This window comes from Talaromyces proteolyticus (assembly GCF_021365285.1).
Source record: "Talaromyces proteolyticus strain PMI_201 chromosome Unknown BGW36scaffold_8, whole genome shotgun sequence".
In the NCBI taxonomy this organism is placed as follows: Eukaryota; Fungi; Ascomycota; class Eurotiomycetes; order Eurotiales; family Trichocomaceae; genus Talaromyces; species Talaromyces proteolyticus.
Genome location: NW_025764284.1, coordinates 1,609,184 through 1,636,316, shown reverse-complemented (window position 1 = coordinate 1,636,316; position 27,133 = coordinate 1,609,184). Strand labels below are relative to the sequence as shown.

At 46.9% G+C, this 27,133-nt stretch overlaps 10 protein-coding genes across 10 annotated transcripts; 6 read left to right on the top strand and 4 right to left on the bottom strand.

The window, feature by feature from the left end:
- Positions 1-1,877: 1,877 nt before the first annotated feature.
- Positions 1,878-3,858, top strand: BGW36DRAFT_299101 (uncharacterized protein; the record flags this gene model as incomplete). The annotated part of the gene is made up of 2 exons (XM_046211499.1): positions 1,878-2,826; positions 2,882-3,858. The coding sequence occupies 2 exons, from the start codon at positions 1,878-1,880 to the stop codon at positions 3,856-3,858; spliced, it is 1,926 nt and encodes a 641-aa protein (XP_046070605.1).
- Positions 3,859-6,460: 2,602 nt separating this feature from the next.
- BGW36DRAFT_429341 (uncharacterized protein) lies at positions 6,461-8,151 on the top strand (the record flags this gene model as incomplete). Its single annotated transcript, XM_046220672.1, has 3 exons — positions 6,461-6,523; positions 6,580-6,768; positions 6,823-8,151. 3 exons carry the CDS (start codon positions 6,461-6,463, stop codon positions 8,149-8,151), a joined length of 1,581 nt encoding a protein of 526 aa, XP_046070604.1.
- Positions 8,152-8,989: 838 nt separating this feature from the next.
- Positions 8,990-9,584, top strand: BGW36DRAFT_323220 (Ribonuclease/ribotoxin; the record flags this gene model as incomplete). The annotated part of the gene is made up of 2 exons (XM_046212687.1): positions 8,990-9,128; positions 9,204-9,584. Coding segments are annotated over exons 1-2 (396 nt in total), but the record flags the coding sequence as incomplete, so codon positions are not given.
- Positions 9,585-11,162: 1,578 nt separating this feature from the next.
- BGW36DRAFT_382728 (uncharacterized protein) lies at positions 11,163-12,872 on the top strand. The gene is made up of 3 exons (XM_046216584.1): positions 11,163-11,406; positions 11,471-11,615; positions 11,691-12,872. The coding sequence occupies exons 1-3, from the start codon at positions 11,278-11,280 to the stop codon at positions 12,824-12,826; spliced, it is 1,410 nt and encodes a 469-aa protein (XP_046070602.1). The 5' UTR covers positions 11,163-11,277; the 3' UTR covers positions 12,827-12,872.
- A 275-nt stretch (positions 12,873-13,147) lies between these two features.
- BGW36DRAFT_361155 (cytochrome b5-like heme/steroid binding domain-containing protein) lies at positions 13,148-13,665 on the top strand (the record flags this gene model as incomplete). Its single annotated transcript, XM_046214253.1, has 3 exons — positions 13,148-13,259; positions 13,331-13,432; positions 13,511-13,665. The coding sequence occupies 3 exons, from the start codon at positions 13,148-13,150 to the stop codon at positions 13,663-13,665; spliced, it is 369 nt and encodes a 122-aa protein (XP_046070601.1).
- On the bottom strand, positions 13,423-15,608 carry BGW36DRAFT_453398 (uncharacterized protein; the record flags this gene model as incomplete). The annotated part of the gene is made up of 1 exon (XM_046221873.1): positions 13,423-15,608. The coding sequence occupies one exon, from the start codon at positions 15,606-15,608 to the stop codon at positions 13,767-13,769; it is 1,842 nt and encodes a 613-aa protein (XP_046070600.1). The 3' UTR covers positions 13,423-13,766.
- Positions 15,609-16,121: 513 nt separating this feature from the next.
- Positions 16,122-19,589, bottom strand: BGW36DRAFT_300051 (5-carboxymethyl-2-hydroxymuconate isomerase; the record flags this gene model as incomplete). The annotated part of the gene is made up of 5 exons (XM_046211589.1): positions 16,122-17,074; positions 17,146-17,383; positions 17,462-17,538; positions 17,596-17,787; positions 17,852-19,589. The coding sequence occupies 5 exons, from the start codon at positions 19,587-19,589 to the stop codon at positions 16,122-16,124; spliced, it is 3,198 nt and encodes a 1,065-aa protein (XP_046070599.1).
- Positions 19,590-20,359: 770 nt separating this feature from the next.
- On the bottom strand, positions 20,360-22,066 carry BGW36DRAFT_299540 (MFS transporter; the record flags this gene model as incomplete). The annotated part of the gene is made up of 1 exon (XM_046211544.1): positions 20,360-22,066. One exon carries the CDS (start codon positions 22,064-22,066, stop codon positions 20,360-20,362), a length of 1,707 nt encoding a protein of 568 aa, XP_046070598.1.
- A 1,192-nt stretch (positions 22,067-23,258) lies between these two features.
- On the top strand, positions 23,259-23,924 carry BGW36DRAFT_266217 (kinase-like domain-containing protein; the record flags this gene model as incomplete). Its single annotated transcript, XM_046210126.1, has 2 exons — positions 23,259-23,459; positions 23,511-23,924. Coding segments are annotated over 2 exons (615 nt in total), but the record flags the coding sequence as incomplete, so codon positions are not given.
- Positions 23,925-25,329: 1,405 nt separating this feature from the next.
- Positions 25,330-26,914, bottom strand: BGW36DRAFT_361150 (uncharacterized protein; the record flags this gene model as incomplete). Its single annotated transcript, XM_046214252.1, has 2 exons — positions 25,330-26,818; positions 26,868-26,914. The coding sequence occupies 2 exons, from the start codon at positions 26,912-26,914 to the stop codon at positions 25,330-25,332; spliced, it is 1,536 nt and encodes a 511-aa protein (XP_046070596.1).
- Between the last annotated feature and the right edge of the window lie 219 nt (positions 26,915-27,133).

Genomic DNA, 27,133 nt, shown 5'->3' with positions numbered 1-27,133 from the left:
CAAATAATAAGCTCGCTCCTTCGTCCGCCTCATTTTGTGACGCGTTCGTTTCTTTCATAGGCTGCGGAGCGTCGCATTTTGCTGGACATTCGATGAGTGGGACCTTGACCGCCACAGGCTGCGTAGAACATGATATTTTTTCTCTCCTCTTGATCATGCGCTTCCGGTCGCAGCCGCCGTCGAGCCGTCGAAACCATCGAGGCAATCATGATTATGAAGGAGAAACCACACTGACTCTAGAGTCATAGTCCTCCTTGAAGGAAGCGGCGGGACTCCGCGATTTGGAGGAGATTTTCACATGATTGGTTGGATGTGACATGTTATGATTCATCGGTTTGAGCATTACCGACTAAAAAGGCAATGAGTCTACGATATGACATAACCACTTAATAACAGCCAGCATAATAAAGCTTATAATGGGTATACCATATTGGAGCGACATTCTCGAGTCTGCCTGATTATGAGTCACCACAAGAAAGCCTTGCTCTTCTATTTTTGCAGCCTTCAGCAGAGCCATAGCTTTCAAAGAGGTTATTATTAGATACCGAGAAGTCAGACTGTTTGTTTTGGAGACGGATTAGTGGCAGCCTGGTGACTGCGTGGAAGATATTCGCCCACTGTGGAGATGGGTGGAATTGTCAGATGGCGTTCGAAGCACGGGCTGGACTGCAAGAGCAGTTTAGTGCACTGTCCACAGCATACCCATTCGCATGATGATCACTCAATCCCACTACTTACTCACTTAGTACGTACTATGTTGAGCGCCGTGGCTTTGATCTCAGCATGGCGCTAGACACATACCTACATAGATACGTGTAAAGTTGGCGGCTCGTAGAACGCATGTACTTGTAGTTACTCTGCGCTGGCAGCTGTCCCAACCGCATTTCACGTCCAGCTCGAGGAATGATGGCAAACCCCGCGGCAGGCTGTGACTACCGGCATATTGTCTGCCACTCACTAGCCCGCAGTCGCAGGTGAGCATCCGGTCCTGCGTCGTCCGACGATTGCTCGAGACATGCCAGATTCACCATAACAGCGACGATACTGACGACAAGAATGATGATGGTGATGAGGCAGAGGATAATAATAATAATATTGAATAACGAGCCATGGGAAATATGGCCCGAATCGATAACGGGCGCTCACTGGGCGGCGAAAAATGCGGTGAGCTGCTGCGGCCAATCATGGCGCGGTGCCTGCAGCGGCGCCAACCCCACCTTCCTGCAGCGCGCGCACTAGGCCGAAAATATAGGTGGAAAAGCGGGGCGCGCCTTGCAGCAGCTGAGCCAATCGAGGGCCGCCCCGATCAGCGTCCGGATTACCGCCTGTCTGCTTTTTTTTCCCTGCCCGCTCTGCGCTGACCTCCTCCCTCTTTCCCTTCTCTCTTCCTCTCTCTGCCAACACCGCAGCACCACAACCACTTTTATCCCTATCCCCAGTTTATTGAGAATTGCCAGTCTCCTTCACCCATTCCCAGATATCGTCGACAGAAAAATACCGCCACGATGGCATTCGCTGGGCTGTAAATCCCCTGCTGGAGAGGGCGGCTGTGACCCCCCTCTCCAGTCCAGTCAGCTCTGCGAAGAATTTCAATCGACCTTTGACGATATCTGCTTCCTCTTTTGACGCTTGCATTGGCACGTCGAAATTGCCCCCCCGAGAGTTATCACGGAAAAGACACTTTGTACGTCCATCGAGACTGGAGAGTGTTTTCCTGCATCGATCGACCCAACACCGCCCTCCCCCTTCCCCTCTCTATTTTGGACTATCAACTTTGAACTCTCCCGACTTCCTAACAGTTCAATTACGCACACTTGACCAACACCTCTACCACGAACGCTACTCTGATCCGATATTAGCCCAAACCAGCCGTGAAAATGCCGAAAAGCAATTCTCAATCGCCGAAGACGGCCGGCAAGTACCGTCGAGCTGACATGACACCACTAAATGGTGCCCGAAATAAGGGCCTTAAACATCCTGCGGGCAAAAAGGCTGCCACATTGAATGCCCTCAACACAAACAGAAAGCGCAAACCGTCGCTTTCTTCGATATCTACAATATCATCACTATCTGGGTTCGAAGAGAGCGACCAAGATGAAGCAGACTCGGAAGCGAGCTCAGATGATGATGATGAGTCTGCTCATCGTACCCCGTCTTACGGAGGCAAGAGCCACAGGGGCCGTAAGGCGGGGTCAACACTCTCATCGTCCCCCCTGTCCATCAAAAAGAGGAAGCTGTCCTACGATGAAGGCTACGATGGCCAGCAGAGCAGTGTCGGTGACTCGGACAGCGACTATGCCGCTGTTGATGAAATCTCAGATGATGACGAAGAAGTGGATGTCGAAAGGCTAGAGGAGAAAATGATACGCGAGTCTGAGGATGAGAACAAATCTCTCACTACCTCCGACGCTCTTGATCCCAGTCAATGGCATGGTCTCGGTAGCTTTGATGACCACATCCTTTTCTCTGCCGAGCCCTTCCTCGAGGATCAGCTGTACAGTGCTATGGAGACCTTTGGCGATACTGACCTGACCAGCGAAGCCGTCGAAACTCCAGTGCAAAGACACGTACATTTTATTGTGGAAGAGGATTCCGACTCTTCCAGTGACAGCCCGGATGGCAGCACTGACGATGAAATTCCAAGTGATTTCTTGCAGCAAGACAGCCTGGATCCTACTCTTCGTCGTATGATTGACAACGACAATGATGGTAGTAACAACCAGCGTTACAATGACATTTTCGGAGAGTCGGATTTCAAACACCCGGCTAACATCTATCATGTCGAGTCGGACGCCGTCTCAGAAGACGGCTCCAGTGGCTATGAGAGTATGATTTTCCCGTCTGTGGCTATTTCACCGCTTCTCTAACTAACACATTCTAGCCGACGACGGTGAAACCACAGATGAAGATCTTCCCCCACCAGCTACCATTACCCATCCTCGGTCTATTCTACGAAGAGATTCAACTACTTCTCTCACCGCAACTGGAGACTCTATAAGCCAACCCCCCAACCCTCCCCGTCGTCGTGGACCAATTATGGGCACATTTATTGCTGATCCAAAGAAGCCAGTCGCCCTTGTCGACTGCACTGGAAAACACCTCGTAATCATTCCGGCATATGCCTCTTCTCGTCACGACTGGTTGGATTCTGCAACCAACAGCATGTGTGGTACTGCCCACAATAGCCCGCGGGCTACCACAATGCATTTAGTTGAGGAAAGTGACACTGATGCGCTGACTTCACCGAACGGGCTAGAATTGAACCCTATGTTGAACTCGGGCAACCTGATGATGACAGCCTTGGGAAATGACGCCACTCCTGGTGGCCAAGTTATGGGACCACCTGAAGCATTCTATGCTACTCAAACATTCGGTGGTGATAGCTCGTATGAGGACGAAGACGACGAGGATGATGAGGCTATGCTGAATGTTGATGACTTTATCGATTTTGGCAATGGATCCTCGGACGAAGAGGAAGAAATCAATAAGAACTCGGATGATGAAGTTGTCGCCACATCCCCTATGGTGGCTTCCTCGGTTCAAGATATGACCACGCCAACACCAAACAGGGACAATAAATCTAACAGTGCCGAACAATTCCTCAATCATCTCGATAAAGGCATTGTGACCGCCTTTCGTCGTAACAACACTCGCTACCAAACTCTAATCCGCCTCCCTCAGCATCGTGAATTCATGCCTGCTAACTCACCATCCCGAGTTGCCAGCGTTTTCCGACACTCGAAATATGCTGATCCCCGCACTCCACCTCGGAAACGCAAGGCGAGTAACTACGCTGGTGGTGAAGCAGTGCGTCGTAAACTACTAGATGGTCATCGTCGCAATCAGCTTTCTTTCTAAACATCTCTTTTCTTACTACAAAGTAATTGCTCAGTGTCATTGAATCGATACTGAAGTCTACTGTGTGATGTCTAACATTCAACCATGTCTTAATAAATGATGTGAATCTTTTTGACATAGACATGAGCGGACAAGGGGCAAGGCGCACCGGCGCAACTGCGAGCGAGGTCTTGTGATCGTTGGTCTAAACAGTCTATACTGCCTTTACTGCGTGACGGCCGTAACGATTTTACTCAGCATGAATTATTGGTGGTCGATAATGGATCTTGACGACCGAAGACGACCGAAAAGTTTCTTATGTATTTGAATGTGTTTGATGAACTGTGGGATTTGTTGATACCTTGGAGTATGATGCGTTAGTATTTGAATGAACATACTTGCATACTTTGAATTTTCCAACACCTGTTGCTCGCTGTAGATGCGTCGGAAGGATTACCACATACGTAGGAGAAATAATCAAAGTAGGGGCAGTAACGTAATGGTCATTATTCTCGACATCAGGTGCGCATTGCTGACAATGCGTTATGGCCAGAAAATGGGCAGTATATGATTGATTGGCAGGCACATGGGTGGTATAGGATTCCGCATATTAAGGACAGGGGCCAGGCCACCAAGGGCCTGCCGCCTTACCTGCAAACACCTTGTTGTCTGCCATACCACAATCCCTGTCAGAATACCCCGGTTCATACAGTTGAATTGCTGATCACCCAACAGTGGGGCCTAGCACTGAGATTGCACTTTGCGGAAAATATTCCTATGCACATGCACATTCATATTGCTAAAACGAAAAGCCAATGTCGAAATGCTACAGATGATACAAACACGGGACGTCGGCCGAGGATAGGTGGCAAGTCCCGAGCTCCAAGCATGTACCAGATGTGCAAAACAATGATTTAAGTGCTGTGAAAGCGACGTTTAGAACCGTTCCCCCTACACAGCCACCCCCGGGCGAGATCCGGTGCAGACTATGCAGCTCAGCGTCACAGAATCAGAGTCTCGACCGCGGCCTAATTTTAGGTCGAGGTTGCGGATGTGAACCTAGGCTAGGCAGTTATCCCGATTCCCGAGTCTTTTGCTTAACAGCACGTATTATACGTGACTGGTAGGCTTAACAACCTGGTAGTTGCAGACTACAGGTGATAGGTCCGATGCAGCCAAGAAAGGCAGCGGCATAGCATTGGGCTGTCTTTTCCGTTCATCACACCGCAAATTGATCGGTCTCGAGTAATGCAAGAAGACGCTTTTGAGATTAGTTCTTTGTTTAATTTGTATCATCTAACTAAACATACTCGTTCATGGAACGCAGGAGTCAACATTCGAATTAAATTATCATCCCTCGTTGGTTGGTTGGCTCCTTAGCCCGTTAGTGACCGAAGGCTAACGCTCCTTGGACCTTGGCTGACAACTGACACAATCCACGTTTCACGTCCAGCACTTTCTCGGCACTAATGCGAGCCTATCGCTAGCGCTACAGCAAATCCGTGCTTAGCTCTTCATTATGCGCATTACTCAAAAGCTCGGCGGTTGGTCGTCCACAACATAGGATATTACTGTTTGGCCACTTCAAAACTGGGCCGACATTTGTCAAGAAAAAAAAAAAAGAAAAAAATGGAAAGAGATCGAAACATAATCGAGAAAATGACCGTGGTCAAATCCCAGTCAACATACCAGCGAATCAATGGTTCAGTTAGCACGTTGCGGAGGGAGCAAATCTATGAGTTCAAGCCCTTTGAAGGCCCCCTCTTACAGTGTATTGTCCTCACCCGCAACCGCAGCCCCTGTGGCGTTCAATAGAGCGCCGCCTCCCCAACTCTTCCTTTGCATTTCCCCTGATGACTTGAACCTGATCATCAGGTACGAGGTACTAACGTAGTATTGTGGCGGCCAGACGGCAGACGCCAAACCTGGTTCCGGATGTTGCGGCTGCCTAACTTTCCCTATTCGGCTAACCCTGACCACCTTATTTGGCAGTACAACGCGGGAAAGAGTTTTAGCCTTGTGCTTTTAGCCTCTTCTTGGTTCGATGAAAACCTGTTCCTGCGCTAATGCCTATGTTAAGCCGTTCTGAGAGCAAGGATCCCTGTCCCGAAACAGCCTTGCTTATAACTCTTTCTTCCTGAAGATCGAAGTCATTGGACCGTTTGTTTTTGGTTCCTCCAAGCCGGCCTCAGAATGTCTTACCTTTGAGGACTGCTCTAGCTGATAGGTTCCAACATACTCGACCCATAGCAGAACCGCATGACCGCCTCGACCACATGGGGCTGGGTAACGCTGACTTACTGGATGACTCCGTCCCTAGAGTTATCCTTCCATCAGGCCTGCTCGTACTCGTGGAAACATGTGTTGAAATACTTCGGACCTTAAAATGTCCCACCATCCCCCACCCCTTTCCTTCCTTTTCCTCTATCCACGTCGCCTTCTCTCTCTTTCATCTTGTTGGCTATTCGTTGCCACGTTCGTTCTAGCTACCAGCTTTGCTGAGACATTCGTTTCTTGAACACATTTACTTGGTGTTCATATACACTCACTCGCTAGATTCATATACGTTCACTTGGTCTATTTATATTGTCGTTTCTGGTAATCGATAATCTCTCGTTTCAATATGAAGGTCTCCTCAGTTGGAACTCTGGCCGCTTTCCTGGCCATCCAGCAGGCATCTGCCCACGTAAATGCTTCTCCTCTATCCCAAACTTACTGAATGCATGTTGACACTTTTGACAGTGGCCCAACCCATTCTGCCTCTTGGACCCGAGCAAGTGTGACTGCACATGCTCTGACGACCAATATACTGGCTGGGACTGGGGCAGTCTTTCCATTGGAGCGTCTTTCGACTCCTATGATGGTTACGACTTCTCTGGTTTCACTTGCTCTAGCAAACAGCGCAGTGGTAGCTGGGGAAAGCGAGACTCGGTTGGTTGGATCCATCTATCACCGTGTTACACCACTAATATACATGTAATGTAGGATAAATGCATCTCCGGCGACATTCACAAGTCTGGCCACGGTTCCGCTCCTAGCATCAGCTGTGGTGCCGACAAGAGCGGTTTCTCTATTGGCTCCTTCAGCGTTTTCACCGACGTCGAAGTTGACGTCCTTTTCAACTATGGCATGCCCGACGGTTCCACTTGCCAGCACACCTCCAAGTGCCACCCCGATGGTGGTGAAATTTCCAACGACGCTTGCGGTGGTGCAACCTCGGTTAGCTGGAGTATTCCAGACGACAGCGGCGTTGACTCCTGCGGCATTGGTATCTGGGGTATCAGCTTTGACTGCCCTCCCCCAGGTGGACATACCAGTGTTCCTGGCCACTCTTGGACTATCCCCCCCGTGACTATTCCTACTGACACAGCCACCTGGCCACCTCAATCAATTTCAATTCCAGGCGGGTCTGTCTCCGTGCCCACCGACACTGCTACTTGGCCCACTTACTCGGTCACCGTTCCTTCTTACTCAGTGCCTATCCCATCAAACACTGGAACTGATACTGTCCCAGCTGCTACTGGCACTGGCACTGGTACCCCCGGCGTTCCTTCACAGACTGTCCCGGGTGGTTCAGTGACTGCTATTCCTCCACCAGCCCAGACAAGCCCGCAGAGCTACATTACTTCTACCTTCTTCACTACGACAGAGGTTACTATTACTAGCTGCGCTCCAACTGTCACCAACTGCCCAGCTGCGTCGCACACTGTCATTACTCAGACCATCGCTGTTTCAACCACAATTTGCCCTGTCACTGCCACTGAGACTGGTCCTGCAGCCACTGCTACTGTACCAGCTGGTACCGCACCTGCCCCTGGCTCAGGATCTGCCCCTGGTAGTGGTCCTGCACCTACTGGTCCTGCACCAGCCGGTACCGCCCCTGCTCCTGGTTCAGGATCTGCCCCTGGTACTGGTCCTGCACCTACTGGCCCTGCACCAGCTGGTACCGCCCCTGCCCCTGGCTCAGGATCTGGCCCTGGCACCGTTCCTCAAGTCGTTCCTCCCACCATCGCCACCGGTGTCGGTGCAACGAACACAGTCACTGTCCAGCCTGGTGGCACCAGCGCCCCAGGTTCTCCCGGTTCTCCTGGTGCTCCCGGTGCTCCCGGTGTCTCCATTCCCGGAGGATCAAACGGTGCTACCACTCTTGCGACAACTGTCGGTGGTGCTGGGCCGACAGGTGGAGTGAAACCCACATCTACACATCCGTCAACATTGGCTCCTTTCACTAACGCCGCTGTTCCTGGCGCGACTGTCTCGAGCCAAGGATTCATGCTTGCCGGAGTCATGGGATTGCTTGCTGTTTTTGCCTAGACCGGAGTTTCAAGCAAGTAAGCGAAGAAGACTAGTGTTTAATTAATTATTTGATGTTTATAGTCCTGTTGGATTTATGTCGATCTTGTATGGATACGTGGAAAAAATCTGATACGCAAAGCTTGCTGATCAGGTCATGTTTATATCTAATTCTTACACTCCTTTACTCATATTTGAATGATATCACTAATTGACGAGTTTTATTTTTATTTTATTGAAAATTTTTTTTTCCTTCTATATGTAGTATCGGTGTTGTTCAATCAAACAACGTAAATAGGAGAAACACTGACGTTCGCCGGTAAAAACGATTTCCAGCAACCCAACATTTGTCCGCATTCACCTGCGCAGTTGATAGACATTTGACAGGCGGGGGTTTGAATGTCAGCACAATGGATATAAGCATCGGAATCCGCCGACACTAATCTTATCAACGTGGATCATGAAGCACGGGCCCAGACCTTCCCTCATCTTTGTTTATTCATCCTTTGGCTGAAATAGGCAGCCCCGAAAAGAAGAATATGTAAAAACAAGAGTACCCTCGGGGAGGTTAAATGACGATCCTATCATGATCCGCAATCTTATCACGAGGATCACTTTTCTTCTCATCAATCTCCTCATTAGCCCCGCCAACCGCAGACCTTGACTATACTCGGTAAGCCAATGTTACATTGTTTGGTCGCGACACTAATCTTCAGCATAACTAATTCGTAATGTCGTGAGCAAAAGCGAATCGTTTCGGCCTGATAATACTTTTAACCACTAAACTAGTTAAATAGTTGTGTAATTTATATCATGATAGGAAGGTAATTCTGTAGATTAAATAGCTGGACTCGACATTGATGTTACCTTGAATCGCGCCAAGTGCCGAAGGGGGTTGTTGATTTAGAGTAGAAAAGGGGGCTGTTTTCCCTTCTTATCCTATGTTCTTGTAGATCAGATTAAAAAGAAGAAAGATCATCAATATGCAGATCTCCAAGGTTCGTTAGGAAGAATTGAAAAAAAAAAAAAAAACAAAACTTCTTCTTCCTCCCGGTACTAACAGAGCTATCTAGCTCGCCGCAACGCTCTTCCTCCTCACCAGCAGTGCCTACGCTGCCACTCAGCTCAAGCAGGCCCGCGCTAACAGCTGTGTCGAGACATGCGGAAGCACCTGCTACTGGCAATCCGACATCGATGATGCGCTGAACAAGGGGTACTCGCTGTACAAATCCGGCGACACCGCGGACGACTACCCGCACACATACCGCGACGACGAAGGGTTTGATTTCCCCGTCGATGGCCCGTACCAGGAGTTTCCCATTCTGAGCTCCTACGAAGTTTTCACTGGTAGTGGAAGCCCAGGTGCTGATCGGGTGATTTTCAATGAGGATGGTGATTTTGCGGGATTGATTACCCATACTGGTGCGAGCAGTTACGATGGGTTTGTCGAGTGTACTAAGGATTAAGATACCTCAATTGGTTGATCCCGGAAAGAAAAGAAAAAAGAATATGATCTAAAAAAAGACTGATGACTAGTGTCTCTATGGCTAGTATTTGTATGGTTTTTTTTGGTGTCCATGACTTGGTCCGAAAATAAAAACGCGGTTACTAAAACAAACATACATGTTGCCCTAATTACTTGGAAATTTCCCGATTCAGGTTTACAAATGTACTGTTAGGTTTGGTGCCCCTTTGGAAAAAAAAAAAATGATATATTATACACTTTAGACTTATTTAATCTACATTTAAAATGCATTTCATATCATCGATTTGAATGCAAAGCCAGTTTCGCATAATTCAATGATAACAATGCTATCAACGGTTGTGTAAGATCATTAGCGAAACCTGAGCAGGCAAATGGAATTGTGCAGTTGCTGTCGCATCAGAGATCATGAGAACTCCAATGTTCACTGAGGATCCTGACAAATTGGCCTTAATAGACATGAGCAAAGACTCGGGCTCAGAACCCGAGGAGGTTGCTGAGGTTATGATTGGTTTGATTGAAAGAAATTCTATGTGAAAACGAGTTGGAGACTACAATCTGAGTAAGCAAATCATACACATCGAATGTGGAGTTGTTGTTGGAGTCACTCGAAGCTGTGTGAGAGTTGTGACACTGTATAACCACCCCATATCTACTGGTCCAGAGGCAGTAGCCTCAAATATTACCAAGCTAGAAAGGCAGGTATTCGACTTCTTGGAGAAAGGATGGTGTGATGTTGATTGGGATTATTTACTCCAGTACATATGGACGGTATAAGTAAGTCAACAGTTGAATGGTGGATAATAGAAACATGATATCATTAGTACAATAGGACAATAGGACAATCATTTGAAGGGCCATTGGATGATTCGATGGGAAATATGTACAAAAATGGTATTTGACTGCGTATATGTAAATGACGCCCGCGTCTTGCATAGTGATAAACATAGAGCTAAACGTCGCTATTGTTGGCATATACTAACTAATAATTCATATTACGACCCCCACTGTACGTGGTACAATTGTCAATAAAGTTAGCGCATAGAATGCGTCACCAGAAAAAGAAATTGCGGTAGCTGGAAGATGCATCTATGATGGTGTACCTTTACTACTGTTGACCACAGTGTGCAGTCATTGATAATTACTGCAATTACAGGTAAACAACCTACTCCGTACTATCAGGAATTAATCCAAATAGTTAAGGCATGGTCCAGGCGGTATCAATACTGGGGCCGCGTCAGGTTGAGGGTCGGTGCCAACCTCTTTCACTTTTAGACTCAGTAAATGCGGAGTAGTAGTATGCCCTAATCCACTAACTATCCCCAATACATACATCGAAGCCGATCGCTTTACCTAGTGTCAATTTCGGACCGCGTTAACCATTTGGCGTGCTGTGCGTTTTGTTCAGGCGGCCAATGATATTCCTCCAAAGCCCGAACATGCAGGAGTGCATCCGAGACGAACTTGGGCTACTTGACTATTTTGCCGAGTAATCTTGGCATAAGTAACCGACCAAAAATTGCCAGTAGCTTCTTGTACCTTTCGTGAAGTCGCTAGAATTAGGACCAGGCTGCACCTTTTCGAGACTCCTCCATTCTCTTTTTCCGTGATGCCACACACTAACACCAGGGTAGACTCTCCACGACTAGGACGAGAGCTCAGCAATGTTGGATTTTATCTCTGGGCTCGTGCTTTATTTCCAACCTGGGACACAAAATGTCGCCCCAGTCACTGAGCAGACGCGAAATGAGCGACTGCCGGAACTCTGGTTTGCTGATATCCCTCAGTGCACAGTACATACTCCATCTTCCATTGTCAACAATGTCTTATTTGAGGCTAATCTTACTGCGATTCTAGCTACAATGCATCTACCCATTGGCTCTCGAGTGTGGCTGCGCATACTCCGACTTTAAGTGCATTTGCGAATCTATTAGCGAAATAACAGAAGATGAAAAGGTCGAGTCCTGCATCTCCCTCTGTCCTCATAACCAGGACCAACGATGTAAGTATTCTTCTGCTATTTAAACCACATCCTGCTTTGTATTTCTCGATGCGCCTAATGTTAGAACATTCCTAGGGGCACCTTCTCGAATTCTTGACTTTTGTGGACTCTTAGACGTTGATGTTTATCTCCCGGAATATATGGGCCAATTTGCGGCTTTACACAGACGACAAGCTGTCGACAGTGGTTCTTTCTGGCCATCTTCAGTTGCGTCTTATAGTGATTATCCCGCTTCCGACCATTCTTACGAGCCTACTTCATCCTATAATGGGACAACGGTGATAACCACCTCGACCTCGACTGCAGTCGAACAAACCGCAACCAACACCAACACTGACACAGTAACGCACCTAATTACTTCAGCACCAACTTATACCAACCCATCTAGTAATAACGGATCAGGCGAGTCTCCGTCGTCGTCATCCTCAAGCGGCCTCTCCACGGGCGCAAAAGCTGGAATAGGAGTCGGCATACCGATAGTTGCCATAATTCTTGTTCTGGGCGTATTCTGGTTTTGGCGCCGACGAAAAGCGTCCCAAGACATTGGCAGCGACAATATCCCTGAAGTTGGCCAACAGCCAAAGAAGTTTGTGCCTTTTGGCGGCGTCGATGGCCGTTTCGAAGTCGAGGGAGGATCACTACCGGCGGAAGCTGATGGGAATCCCCTCAATGAAGCGGACAGTAGATCGATACTCCCCTCACCCGAAAATCAGAATCAGCTCACGACATCTCCAATCTATGAATTAAGTGGCAATTCAGCTGCTGTCGCGCCTCCTCCAGCAGCTCTCGTTCCCCAGAGACGGAATGAGTCGTTTAATGGACAGTATTCAGAGACATCTTCGACAAATATATCGCGAAAAGCAGTTGGATCTCATCCTCTCCAGGCAGGGTCAGAACTTGAGAGTGGTAAAGTATCGTCACCCAGTAAGCCGGCTAGTGATGTTGTTGATAACGTGCTCGCATCGCCTCGACTTTCCGAGAAAATCAATACTACAGAACAGTTAAACTCAGAGCAAAATGAGCAGGAGACAGAATCAAATGCACGCACGTCTGCTAGCATCGAACAGAATGACCTGCAGCAGCTAGAACAGGAAATTGCGCGTGTGCGAGCGCAAAGAGAGCGCCTACAACATTTGCAAATGTTAGAAGAGAGGGAAGAACAACTAAAGAGCCAAATCGCTGCGAGAAAAACAGCGGATTCGACAGAATAATATGGTTATGACCGGTGTTAAAGATATATCCATTGCTTATTTAGCCAATAATTTAATTTTTCACGTCTATGGAGTGAAAAAGTCATATATATGACCCACCAATCATAGATTATAATCATTTTAACATTTTTCAGGGAATTATATTAGGAATAATGAGGGGTGTTCAACACCCCAGAGCCGAGACCCGCGCATTTCCGCTCTCATCCGCACGAACCTTACATACATCCATGGACTATTTCAGATATTTATTGACCGAATGTGCATGTTCACGTTAATGTTTTCCATGATACCCTAACATCAGAAGCTCAGATCAAAGATACAATGAGCCGAATGTTAAATTTCGTCTCTCGCAGATCAGCCAAAATTGAGGAGCTACCTTTCATATCCGCCGAGGGGGTCAAGCAGCAGAATGGAAAAGAAAACTCTAAATTATGTACGAAAGAAACGAAATCCTGGGTAAACGGATCTATATAACAGGGAAAATAATAATTTTATATTTCCTAGGGCTTGTTATTGATGATATAGTCTATGATTGTTCGACCTTTGCCCGTCAACATCCTGGCGGGGAGGCGGTCCTTAAAAACTTCGGAGGTAAAGATTGCTCTTGTAAGTGGGCGGGAGACATCTTTTAGAAGAAGAATATCATTTACTGATGATATCTTCCCAAAAATTTTCTTGCATCAGGGCAATATCACAAAATCCATGGCATGAACTCCAACAAAGCAAACAAGTTGCTGCCCAAGCTCAGGATTGGCAGGACGAAAGCTGTGGAAAACCCATACGATAAGCCTAAAACAGACCATGTTGAATTCATAAGAGTTTCCACTGGATATAATTAAAATGTACATAGTGCTTTGCCGAACCACTCATTGTTTAAAGTATGGAAAACAAATATTTACTACCTAGTTTGGCCGATATCGTACTATAGAATAGTTATGGCCTAAAAGAATGCTGCTGAAAAATCCAGATCCCGTACAAAGATCTCCCAGTCCACCGGGTTTGCTAAATCAGATAGATTAACAAAACCGTTATTACCACCATTTTGCCAATTTGACGTCCCATTGTTATTATTATTATCTGTAGCAGTTCCTGGCTGCTGTACAACGATCTGCTGCTGCGATTGTTCCGGCTCAAAAGTTTCGCTTTCAAGAAGAGATCTTCTCAGAACATTAGCGTCCTGTTCCTTTCGATTTAAAGATTGTTGGACTAATAAGTCAATTGTCTCAAATGCTTGGCGAGACTTTAGAGTTCCAAAATGAACAGCAGCCTTTTTCAAAACTGTAATTGAATCGCGAACGTGGACTAGGGATTCTGGGCTGTCGATCGCCAACAGAATACAAGTAAATTGAAAGGGCACGTTGTTTACATGCCACCAGGGACGATTGGTATCAATACATCGGCGAGTGGCCTCCAGGCCTCGACGTCCAAGGTTTATCACGCGCTCAATTACTGTTTTATTGACACTCAAACCAAGAAGCTGAATTCGTCGGTAGATTGTAAATGCTAAGACGCTTTGAGAAAGAGTCAACGCATCAATTTTGAAATCATAGTTTTCCAATTGTTCCAGGTTGCTTTCCAGAATTGTAACTGGTATGTCTTTATTTGGATCCAGATTTTCTGAAATTTGGAACAAAGAGATCAGGGAAGAAGTATAGTCGTCCTCCTGGTCATCCGATTTAGGGACAGGGCTGGACTCCCCTTGAAGAATGATTCTTGATCTTCCATATTCGAAAGAGATCCATGTATTCAAGAGTTTTGCAATCCAAAAGATCCGTCTCTTTGTCTCAGTCTCCTTCTGCCCTAGTCCAGCTGATGGGGGAGTTGCGGTGTCAGCGTAAACCAATGACACGGTACCAGTCGCAGATTCCTGATGTAAGCCCATTGCTTCAGCAATATGAAGCGAAATGCAGCTTGTCATCCATGCGGCGTGGGGTGAACTACTACACCGCAAGTACAATGTACGCAGAAGCCAACCTGTCGCGTCTTGAAGGGACGGATTGGCGATGGTACCGGAGGTTTCAAGGATCTCTTTGGCGCATTCTACAAGATGGCGCTCCAGCTCCCAATTTGCTTGAGGTGAAAATAAGGAGCCCAATGCCGCAACACCACATAACACACTATCGTATTCATTGGTTACATGGGGGTCTTCCCATCGTCGCTGGGCAGTCGCATACAACGACTGTAGATCTAGAAAACCGTAGATCGGATGGACTTGTTTTGCGTATACATTGCATAGCTCCTTCCAGGCACTATGGGCTAGAATCCAGTTGATACTCTTCTCCGAGCGCCGGGGGTTATGGCGGATGCCCAAATTCCATCCTGGGCACTCTCCCCTTTGTGTGTTGTTTCTGGAGTTGAACTTCAGGCCGAGAGTACGCGGAAAGAGGACACCCGAGTTGGCTTCCATGTACCGCTCGCTAGAAGCTGAGGGAGTCGGATTATCATTGCCATGATTATTATCCTCATTATGATTGTTGGCATTAATCCCATTGTTACGAGGAGACCGCGACAGCAATTCTTGAGGCGACGTGCCCTGGTTACCTTGGTCACTAGCCTGGTGATATCGATTCTGATGTTGCCGCAATAATGCTGCTACTGCTTTTCTAGGCCGAGCTGGTTTATCATAATAACACTGATAGTCATATCGAGTGCAGGCAGCACACGGATTTCCTCCATCGCATTTTCGTTTGCGAATCTTGCATGGTGCGCAGGCAAGTCTAGTCCGGTTCCGACGTGCAACTCTTGCATTAACCGGCTGCTCTAGTGAGATATTACCATCCATGATTGTCTGTGACTGCGTATGATTAGTGAGGGGCGCGATCAAGGAAGACTGTCGTAGTTATCCGCTCATTCCAGTATGAGAAATAATTTTGCCTCTTCCGCTCTCTCCGATCCATCCGCCCTCTCCGCAAAGTGGGACACAATGGTCTTGGCATGTAGGTAACCCTAACCCTAACCCTGATGACCGTCCAGAGCATCTGTCGACACAGGAAGACCCAGTGTTATTCGGTTTGTTTTACTTAATTCATTGAAGATTTATGGTTAGGTTAGGTTTAATTCCTTTCTTCTTGCTGTCAATTTACTATTATCTCAGATCCGATTCCGAATACAATATATTCAAATTGGCGATTCAACTTATCCACAAAAGGGCATCAAAATCCAACAATTAAAGCAAGAGAAATATTCCAAGGTTCAAACTATATTGTATTCTCCAAAAGAACGACTAAGTAGAGTTCAAAAACTAAACCAATACTACAAGTTCTCTTTTTGTACAGCTCCTTCTATGATGTTCTTCTCACTTCAGAAATTCTTTGATAACTCTTGCCGTTGCCTCCAAATCCTCAAGAACATGCCAATGTCCCACGCCTTCCAGAATTTCTAATTTTCCATTTGGTAGACGGTCTTTGTACTTCTCTACTAGCTGCAATGGTGAGATCACGTCATCACGTCCAGCTACGATCAAAGTTGGCATCTGTAGTGTCTCTACCGCAATCACCGTTTCCGGCGATTTGGCAAGCGCGATACACCCTTTTGCATAGCCTTCCGGATGTGTAGATACAAGGAATTGCCGTACCGCATAGAATGATAGGGGTCGAGACGATTGTGTCTTCCTAGATGTCGCTGCCGTTGCCACCAGTTGCGCCATACCAGACGCTTCCATGCCTTGTTCTCGAACAATAGCAGCACGTTGAGTGAACATTTTCACAGCTGGCTCCGGTAGCGGAGAGCCTCCTGGGCCCAAAAGCACGAGTTTTGACACCAGTGAAGGATGTATTTGTGCAAAGTACATGGCAATAAGCCCACCCAGTGACCAACCAACAATCGTCGCAGAACTGATGCCTTTAGCCAACAACAGCAATTCCAGATCCCTCGCGAATGTTTGTAAAGTGGCAGTGTTTGATGCCCGGGTAGAAGTCAAACCGTGTCCCTCAAGGTCATAGAGAATTATGCGGTGCCCGCCTTCTTCTAGCCCTGCAGCGTGGATCAAGGGAAGGTAGTATTCAAGACTAGCTCCGAGACCGTGAATAAATACAATTGCATCCTTCTGCGTGTTTTCCGGGTTGATTTCGCGGATATTGACGTAGTTCTTAGGGCTGATTTCCTTGAGACCTGTGCCTCCCCAAGTGCGATCTAGGTTATGGACCGGAATACTGGTATTGTTGAGAGTTCTGCTAACTTGTGGGTTTTTGGAGGATGGTTGTCCAATCCGGTTAGTTAGTTTCCCAAGACCTGTAACAGCTACTTCAACTAATATAACACAAGCGAGTCAGTATATACGACTCGATAATCACGCAGGAGTTGATGAATGGGAACCCTACCAACATCGCCCGGTTGAAGAAACTTGGGTGGGCGAAAGCCTATTCCTACACCTTCTGGAGTTCCTGTCGCAATCACATCGCCCGGTTGCAGAGTCATTCCGCTAGACAGAACTTCAATCAGCCGAGGAATACCTGCAATGAGATCCGCAGTGCATCCATCCTGTCGTTTTTCCCCATTCACGTATGTCTGAACCTGGAGCGTCGCTGGCAAAGCATCCGCAGGTACTGCTACAGGGCCCTTCAAGTTTCTCATATCAGCATTATCCGTGACAATTAACAGATTTATAGAATTGAAGGAAAGATATTATTCGCATACCATCGGACAGAAAGTGTCAGGTGATTTTCCCATATAGAATTGATGATGATCACGCTGCTTTTCTCTAGCAGTGACGTCTAACGAAAGAAAAACGTTAATATAGGAAATAAATTTCCGTGACAATGCAGACTAACCATTGAGAATAGTGTATCCCCAAACATAATCCATTGCCCTTTCCGCAGGAATATTGAATCCTGCCTTGCCAATAATCACAGCCACTTCTCCTTCATAGTCAATGGTTTTCGTAAATTTGGGATGCGGAAATATGTCTTCATTAGCAGCTATAATGCTCGTGTTTCGCTTTGAGAATATCACTGGTAATGGCACTGTATGATTCGATCCATTAGCATAGGTTTCATACAAAAAGAATGATGTCATAGAAGAATATACCTTCACTTTCATCATTGTTTCTACTGTATCCACTGTTCTTATACTCGGTGGCGTGTTTTCCGTAGTTCACCCCGATACACAATACATCCCGGTCTGCAAGGGGAGGTAGCAGTTTTACAGAACTCAAAGGAACAGGAGAACCCAAACCACGAGCAACCCCTTCCTTACCAAGCTCGATTACTTGATACATATTCTCAAGCGGTGAACCTGAAGCCATTGTCAACGGATAAACCTTGTTATCGTTGGAGTCGAGGTGGCCGATTCGTGGATTCCCAAGATCATCCACATAAGAGATGTAGCTAAAATGATGCTCTTGTTCAGATTTTGCAGAAGACAAAATATCTTGCGATTTTGAAGTGAGCTCCAACTGCGATATCTTGTGAAGTCTTCCATTTATCATGATCACGTTCAACTTTGAATGGTCTTGCAAAATGGAGATATCTTTCAAGGGGTCACCGTCGACCAAGATGCAGTCCGCATAAAAGCCAGGGAGGATTTTACCAAGTTCATCTTCCTGCATGAAGAGCTTGGCTATACCAGCTGTTGCTGCAATAATTGATTCCATAGGAGTGAAGCCCAGCAATTTTACAAAATGCTCTAGGTCTCGTGCATATGTCCCGTGAGGGCACCAAGCAAAACCATAATCGCCGCCTGGGAGAATCGTAATGCCACGTCGGCGCATCTCCCTCAGAGCACGGATAGCTACCTCGAGCTCCTGCTTGTATCCCACTTTCTCCGCTTGCTCAAACGTGTATCCATATGGCTCGGCCTCGTGGACAGTAGTATAAAGCCAGTTAATAGCAGGTGCAACAACATGCTTATGTTTTGCTTTTTCCAACATGTCCATTCCTTCGTCGTCGATATAAGAGGCGTGGTAAATAACATCTACTCCGTGCCTCACAGATTGAATTATAGAGTCCCGGGCGCGAGCATGAGAGCAAACTCGTAGCCCGAGACGGTGCGCTTCATCAACGCAAGCCGCTGTCTCTTCATTCTCGAAGAAACTCTCCTCGGCCGATCGCGACTCCATAATAGCCTCCCCCGACATGCTCAGCTTGATTTGATCCACTCCAAGCTTTGCGTGATGCCGAATCACCTCACGCATTTCAAGTGGGCCGTCTGCGAAGGCAGTGATTCCAGATGCCAACTCGGCATCACGCTTGGCAATCTCCATTGCATTAGCGAGTAATCTTGGACCGGGTAGTTGTCCAGAGTTTATTGCATCTCGAATGACACAATCTAATCTGTTCTTAGCTGAGGCGGCTCCATAGCACATTGTATAACCGGAATCTATGTAGCTAAGAGCCGACCTTGCAGTAATGAGTGTATGCTCTTCAACGCCAACATCTCCCAGCAGCTCCAGAGCATTGTCATTCCATGTCAAATGAGTATGGGCATCTCCAAGTCCAGACATCAGGGTCCGGCCCTTTCCATGGATGACCCGCACTCGGTCATCCTTCTGGAGCTCGTCGACATTAGGCACCTTTCCAACCGCAGCAATACGCTTTCCTTTGACTAAGACATCACCCGTATACGGCTCTCGTCCTGTGGAGTCGAGAATATTGACGTCTAGGAACAGGACTTGAGAATCGGGTGGCGTGCCAGCCATCTCGTAAGTTTTTGGTTTTAGGTTAGGAGCAAACTGCAAGTCATTGTGAGGGTAATGCCTGGGATCCCAGGTGGATGGAGATATGACCTGGCCAATCCAGCTGTGAGAAACAGTCTTTGGTGAAGCCATTACGATCAATGTTAAAAAATGAACGAAAATGAATGTCTATATCAATCTTCTTTATTGAGCTATTCAGGTTTATGAAACAAATAGTTTCAACCTGGGGAAAGATGTTGTAATTTATACTTCTCCGCTCAAGTCCCTATACTTATTTACCCTCGGTTCTCGTCAAGTCGGGTAGTTGTATGTTCTCTAGGGCCTCCGCGATATCCGGTAAACGAATTTCAATATCCCCACATTTTCAAGTAGATGGTGCATGCACCCCGCATTCTATAGCTCTCTGTGTTGGTGATCAGGTTGGGGGAATGCGTGGAGAAGTAATAGTTAGTTTAATGGACGGAAGAGGTGGGAAGAAGGGGGATTTCAAGCCGCCCTTTCCCATCATCCGCTCTCCAAAGTTAACGTAGTCAATTTTTTTTCCTCGTGTGGGCTTTAGGGGTTAGTTTCGCTACGTTCTGGCTTTCCTTGAGTACCGGTAAATCAGTATGGTTTAGAATACGGGGTTACCTTCAAGGCTACATTTATTCATTGGTAAATTTTCTTTTAAGGGTATTATTATGTGCAGCTCGTTGAAACAAGTTATACTTCAATAATAATCCCGTTGAATGATATTTCTATGTCTGTCTCTATGCCTATTTCTATGTCTATTGCTTCCAAATCTATTCTATACAAACTGCCATTAAATACAATTACAGGCTTCACCAACCCCTTAATTTATGATTCTGCTTTTCATGAAACCGCGATTAATCACTTTCCCTGATATCAGGAATCCCTTCCATTTACACTGCAGCGTTCTTGCTGCGCTGTCGAAAAATGCGCCCATATTTGTAAAAGACATATGGAACCGGCGTCATCACCAATGAGATGCAACCGAGTAAAGTCAAGGACCAATGCACGCCCAGATTCTTGTACATCGGCAGTGAAACTATCACCATAGCTCCAGCCGCAATATATCTGAAAAAGGTCGCACTCACTAGAGCACTAGCAGCGTATTGCTCGTATGTATCAATTAGATACTGGTAGCTTGAGATGAAAATCCCTTGGACGGCGAATCCGAAAGCCACCGATGACACGAGACTCGGCCAGTATGAAATCGATGGATAGCTGGTCCAACCCATCCAGAAAAGTGAAATAGGGAGCCACGGAGCACCATACATGGCGAACCAGAGCCTTTCTTCTGGCTCAGGGTGACCCTTTTCCGTCTTAGCAGCTGCTTCAAGAACCATTTTGTACTTGAAGAAGACATGAGGGGTGATTATTAATGCGATCAAAAACCCGACATTCATCCCAATAAAAGCGAGACCGACAGACCCTTGAGAGAACCCGTAGGTTTTGCCGTAGATGAAATCATAGCCAGTTAGAAATCCGAAAAGTACAATGTAAACCACGACGAGATAAATTGTAAAAAGTGCGACCATGAGTTCACCAAAGAATAGTTCAAACGGGCGAGAGCAGCTGCGCATTAATCTAGTTGAGAGCGAAGTATGCTTAAGCTCAAATGGCGCTTTGAACCGATCATCACCAGTAATAGCACGCAGATGACCCGCTTTCCATTTGAGAAGAACAGGTGTATAGGTTTCAGGCACGAAAAAGAATATTGAAGCTGTTATAAGGCCAGCCAAGATGAGGGTAGTCCATTCTGACCACCTCCAGCTGATTAAATCGCTTTGACCAATAAATGCTCCTACCATTGGTGCCAAAAACGGGCCGAGAAATGACAACGCGCAGCACACAGGAAATGCATAGGCTCGATGCAATAAGTCGAATATGTCGGCCATACTCCCGCCGAACGTAGTAAGTGGTGTACATCCGAACAAACCGGCAATAAAGCGAAAAGCTAACTGACTTCCAAGATTTGGCGAGAGTCCGCTGGCCATTATAAAGATCATGAACAGTGAAAGCGTCACCAAATACACTGGGTTTCGGCCAAACGTTTCGGAGAACGGTGCAGCAAACAGCGACCCGAATGCAAAAGCGATTAGATACAGTGCGGTTGCCAACGACTCTGTCACGTTGCTCACTTGAAACTCAGCTTGTGCCTGCTTCATTACCATTGAGTCTATAGATGAAGCCCAGCCAACAAGGAAACCTGTCATCCCGACGATACCCAATGTCCTCCACTTGTATGCTAATGACCAATTTTTTGGGTTCAGCTGGTCATTTTCGCCATCAAACCCAACAAGAAAGATTTCCCTCTGTCCATTCCCAGGGAGATAGTCAGTATAGACCACCTCAACGCCTGGAATGTGAGCTCTTTGGCCGTTCCGCAGTGTCACTACTGTAGGCAAATTCGTCTCTGCTTTTTCTGAAGGTCCATCGCTAAGGGAGTATTCATGCTGCGATGTGTTCTCTCCCAATGGAGCTCTACTAGCACTTCGTAGCGACTGGTTCGAAGTTCGTAGTAGTGAATCATCCGTGGAGCCGTATATTTGAATGCTCTTCTCAAGATCTTGCCTGAGGCGCCTGTAGCGAAGGAAAGACAACATGTTGGTGATATGATCGACAAAATTAAGCTTAGTTCTCAGTAATTTACCGGTCTCTCAGTGCTTGAAATGCCGGTAAAACTTATTTATTTGGCTAATAGCATAGCTTCCAGCATGAGGTGACATAGGCTTTAAATTATATGGTACATCCCGCTCAGTCCGCATAGCATCCGCACAGCTTCCGTTCCGTCCACTTCCACCTCCGCTTCATTCGATTACTTTACAAATTGGGCATACCGACCGATATATTTTGGCACAAATATCCTGCCAGTATTGCAGTTACACAATTTGGAGTTTACGCTGATCCACAGCTACTCTCAGAACTCGAAACCGAGACTCGCGATGCGTAACCCTAATTCTAAGGCTCTCAGGCATCCACGAGGGCCCGGGCCGCTCCGCTTTACTCCAACTGCACTGGTGTGCAGCTAGCCTTCGTATAGCTGAGAAAGGTATAGTTAACTCTCTTAATCAGACTCGGCGTATTCCAGAGCAGTCGTCTCTCGCTGTCAGCCTCGCGTCTCAGCCTCACAAGTCGCCATCGTCACGCGGGGCTGAAGATGGGGTCATAAACTGGCCAACCACCACATCGCTCCTACCATTCACGACGCAACATCATCAACAAGCATTATTATTCAATTTCGAATACCAAACCAATCTCTTCACCAATCTCTCTCTCTCTTAATCGCATTGCAGAGAGAAACTACCGAGGACAAACCCAGGAGAACAGACCTCGCATTGCCGGCTACCGCCGCTGCTGAAATCGTCCCAAGCAACCCCTCCGACGTCCTAAATGTCGCTACTTACCGATCTCGACGACTACAAACTCCAGACTGAGTTTCGCACAAACCCCAAAACTCTCCTACATCGATCGTACCGGGCTGACTGGGCCCATGGAAGACCGAAGGTTGTCGTGCAAGAAGAATGGGTTCCGCAGAAACCGCTACTCGGCGTCGGGTCGTTTGGCCTCGTACGGCTGGAGAAACAGCAAGCGGTAAATGGAGAGACATTTTCGCGTCATAAGGAGAGGGCTGTCAAGCAGCTACGTAAGATCGACCTGCAGCGTATGAGGGTCGATTTCCGCAAGGAGCTACAAGCCTTGACCAAATTTTCGCGATCGAAGGTAGGACAAGTTATTTACCTTGCTCGTGAATGCATATGGATGACAGTGGCCTTTGTGTAGTTCGCTCAAACGCAAGCCTTTGTCGAATTCTTCGGCTGGTTCGAGGACGAGGATCATGTATACCTAGCCATGGAGTATTTCCACAATGGCACCCTTGACAGATTTATCACCAAGGGACTGTCTGAGCAAGATTCGCGGATCATTGCACAACAGCTGTTGGAAGGTTTGAGAATCATGCACCAAGAGCAATTCACCCACCGAGACTTGAAGCCTCAAGTAAGCTACTACTCCTTCCAGTCTCTCAACATACACGCTAAAATCAATCAGAATATTTTTGTTGTCCAGCAGTCGCCGTACTGGTGGGTGAAAATCGGTGATTTCGGCATCTCCAAACGCGCTGCAAAAGACGATACAGTGCTGCGGACGAGCACAGGAACGCCGCTATACCTTGCCCCTGAAGTATTCCACTATCTACCCATGCAGGACGAGGAGACCGGCACCTATACTAATGCAGTTGATATTTGGTCCTTTGCCTGCGTGGTATATGAAATGTTAACTTTACGAGTGCCGTTTGCCGACTGGCCAAAGAATTTGGTTGCCTTTTGCAATGGAGGTCCATTCCCAGAAGTCCCGCTCAAGGATCGTGTGACTTCCACTGCGATTGATTTTGTCAAGAGTGTTTTGGTTGCGTCTCCGGACCGGAGGCCTACAGCTAAGCAAGCCCTTGAATCGCCGTGGTTCGGGACTGAGGTGCTGGGTGCATCTTCAAGGCTGAGTATGCACGTTGCAGCCCAGGATTTCGACCCTAGCAATTTCAAGGAAATGTCCGAGGAACCCAGAGCGCTTGCTATCAGGCAGAATGAGGGAAACTCTTCACATGATATGTGGGCAATGCTCAAGGAAGATTCGCCTTGGCCAACTCTGGACTCTTCAGAGCAGGATAAAAGGTCACCTACACCTGAAAATGGGTCTTCAAATACCAGCACGCATACAGATGTCTCCATAGCTTTGTCCGAGAGAGAAAAGGGCCTAATTCTTCCCACCAATGATCAAGAAAACGAAAGGCTTCACCCACAGCAAGAGAACTCGGATCCAAGCGAATGTAGCAAGTGCCACCGCAAAGCCACCATGGAGTACTACTTTTGCCGCATTTGCAATTTTAGTCTCTGCGGACGCTGCGACAAGAGGGGCTACCATTGTAGTTCGCAAGATCATTGGATGATCAAAAGCCACATGGAGGACAGCAGGGCAGTTAACACTGAGACGGAAATTCTCAAGACTGGTTGGGCTTTGCGAAGACTAGATGGAACAAAGGAACCTACATACATTCCCCCACCGAGACCCAAATGGAACAAATCATACAAAATCCGTGCGGGGCAAGCCCCGTATGATTTTTGCTTTCAGTGTGGCATCACATTTCCATCCGACGATCCTCCCAATCGACACGAGTGGGAGATGCATGGAACAATCGACGCACCTGTCAGAGAACCAGAGAGCCCCGAAACCCAGCCAGAACCGGCGAACCGAACTGTGATCTGGATGAAAGACTTCACTGAGGAAGAAGCGGCATTACATGCCGCAAAGTTGAAGAGAATGGAGGATGAAATGAATAATGTTTTCAAGATTAAAGTGCAAGACAAAGAAGGCAAACTGCAGCAATCCGAAACAGAGTTATACGCGAGATACAAAGAAATGGACGGTCAGTTACAGACACAGCGTAAAGAGTTGGAGGAAAGACTGGCCACTTTAAAGCAAAGGCGGTCAGAAGAACGTGAGAATAAAAAGAAGCTTCGATTTGGGCTGTGGTGAGCAAGGGTCTGTTTTATTCTTGAGTGTATGAAAGATTGTCTGCGAGATGCACGGCCGGTGTATGCTTCAAATGTTAATTGTGGACTGTGAATGGAACCTGGTATGTCAATATAACCCAGACTTGAAAATCATTTTCGCTCATTAAGTCTATTCAGAGTCAGATATGAGTTATGATGTTTATATACATGTGTATTTTTCAATGTTTACTAGCGAACCAGCATCTTCAATGGAGCAATTTAGAGAATCAAAATAAGTCCACTTCAATGGTACTTTCAAAGCCTGAGGTTCAAAAGCCCGCTTAGAATCTATGATTGTTAGTCAATGCTTGTCTCACTGATCAAGCTGTGCTCACCTTCTCAATAAACCTCACGCCAACAAGCAACCCGTTCTCATCCAAAAACTCGCTTTCTAGTCCAAACGCATTATCACTTTTATCTAGACAAGTTAAACACGTTACAACGGTTTCCGTGTACTTGCGGCCCATTTTGGAAGGTAAAAGATCTTCGGCGAGTTTTACCAATGCCCTTTTTAACTCGAACGCATTCTTCCTAGTGTCTTTGGTATGATAACTAAATAAGGCAGCTATTATCGGACTGGGTTTTGCTACTTTCTCAGTTTCATAAAGAACAAGTGAACCGGCGATGCCGATCTCTAGCAAACAAACCCCGAGCGAGTAGATATCATGTTGCATAGAGTAGCTCTCTTCCGGGTGCATGCCTTGCCGTGTGGGATGACGATATAGATTGAACTCCCAAAAGTCGTCACCGCGAAGCAGCGTGCGACCTTCTTCAAGCCGGAAGCTTTTGAACCCTGTGAGGAAAGCATTCGGGTCTTGGTGTTGGTCACGCAACACCAGTATAGTTTCCGGACGAATGTTTTTATGTACAAATCCGGCAGAATGCACAAACATCACTGCCTTTGCGAGCTGTCTCGCCAATATGAATCGCTCGTCGAGCGGTCGGTTTCCGATCTCGCTGAGGACTAGCTTTCGCAGACTCTGCGGCTTCGTCAGGTGATCGGGGATTGAGAAAATGAACCGTGTGAGAGACGACTCTTTCTCACTAACAATATGTAAATCTCGCCTCGATACTCCATGGCACTGGAGAATACCAAATTGAGCGGGCTCGACGTTTTTCAGTATTTTGGCGAGTTTGCAAATGCTAGCCAGTGAGGTGGTGTCATTTGGAGGATCTGCAACATATGTACTAAGGCCTTGCACATCGCGCCATACAACCAGCGAGGAGTATTCCAAATCTATCGAATCTTGCTCAAAAGAATTCGACTCGACAAATACCGTTGTGCTTTCTGCATCGGCCTGTGTAGTGATAGTGGATTTGATAGCTTTTCTAAGCTCTTTCAAGGTCAACAGCGAAGTACTCTCCGATCCGTCGACAGGGTTTAACTCATGATCAATCGCCTGGTCTGACTGTCTTATAATCAAAATCCACGAAGGATCAAACAAATCCTTCCAATCTTTCAGGTCATTCAGGGCATCATTTAGCTTCTCTTTAACCAAAATCGCATACCTAGCCCGTTTCGTGTTGCCTTTCTTAGCTATAATGCTTCTTGACGAGACCTCGTCTTCGGCCTGTCCAATAAGGCCATCAACTAGCGATGTTGCAGCCATTGCCTTCACCTGTAAAACCTGCAGAACGGTATTCAGGTGGATTTGGTAGTCTTCGTCAAGACTGGCCCAAATTTTTCGTAAGAATTCTAGTTGCCGTTGGATTCGGAGCCAGTGCGCTTCGATCTTCAAGATTATTTCTCGGATTTCCTGGTCGCCGCTCCGATACGACTTGCAGACCTTCACGAGAATGGTTCCATATCTGATACAGGGTTAGTTTAAACCCAGAATTTCTCCGGTTTTGTACATACTTGATGCAGATATCCGCAATGCTTAGGACGGAAACTGCGATATCCATGGTGCAGGGCTTCTCCGATACGAAAACAATCAATAGCGAGGGCAGAAGAAGTCATAAATTACCAGCGTTCATGATGTAGAGAGTCCGTGTCTATGGCTGCGGCTTCGGGCTGAGTCGACTCGGACCCGCCTGCAAGTCGCCTAATTTGCCGTCCAACGAGGGGCTGTGTTGATCTGCGTGTTCTGAAGATGATCTCTTGCGTTAGCAAATAAGTAAATG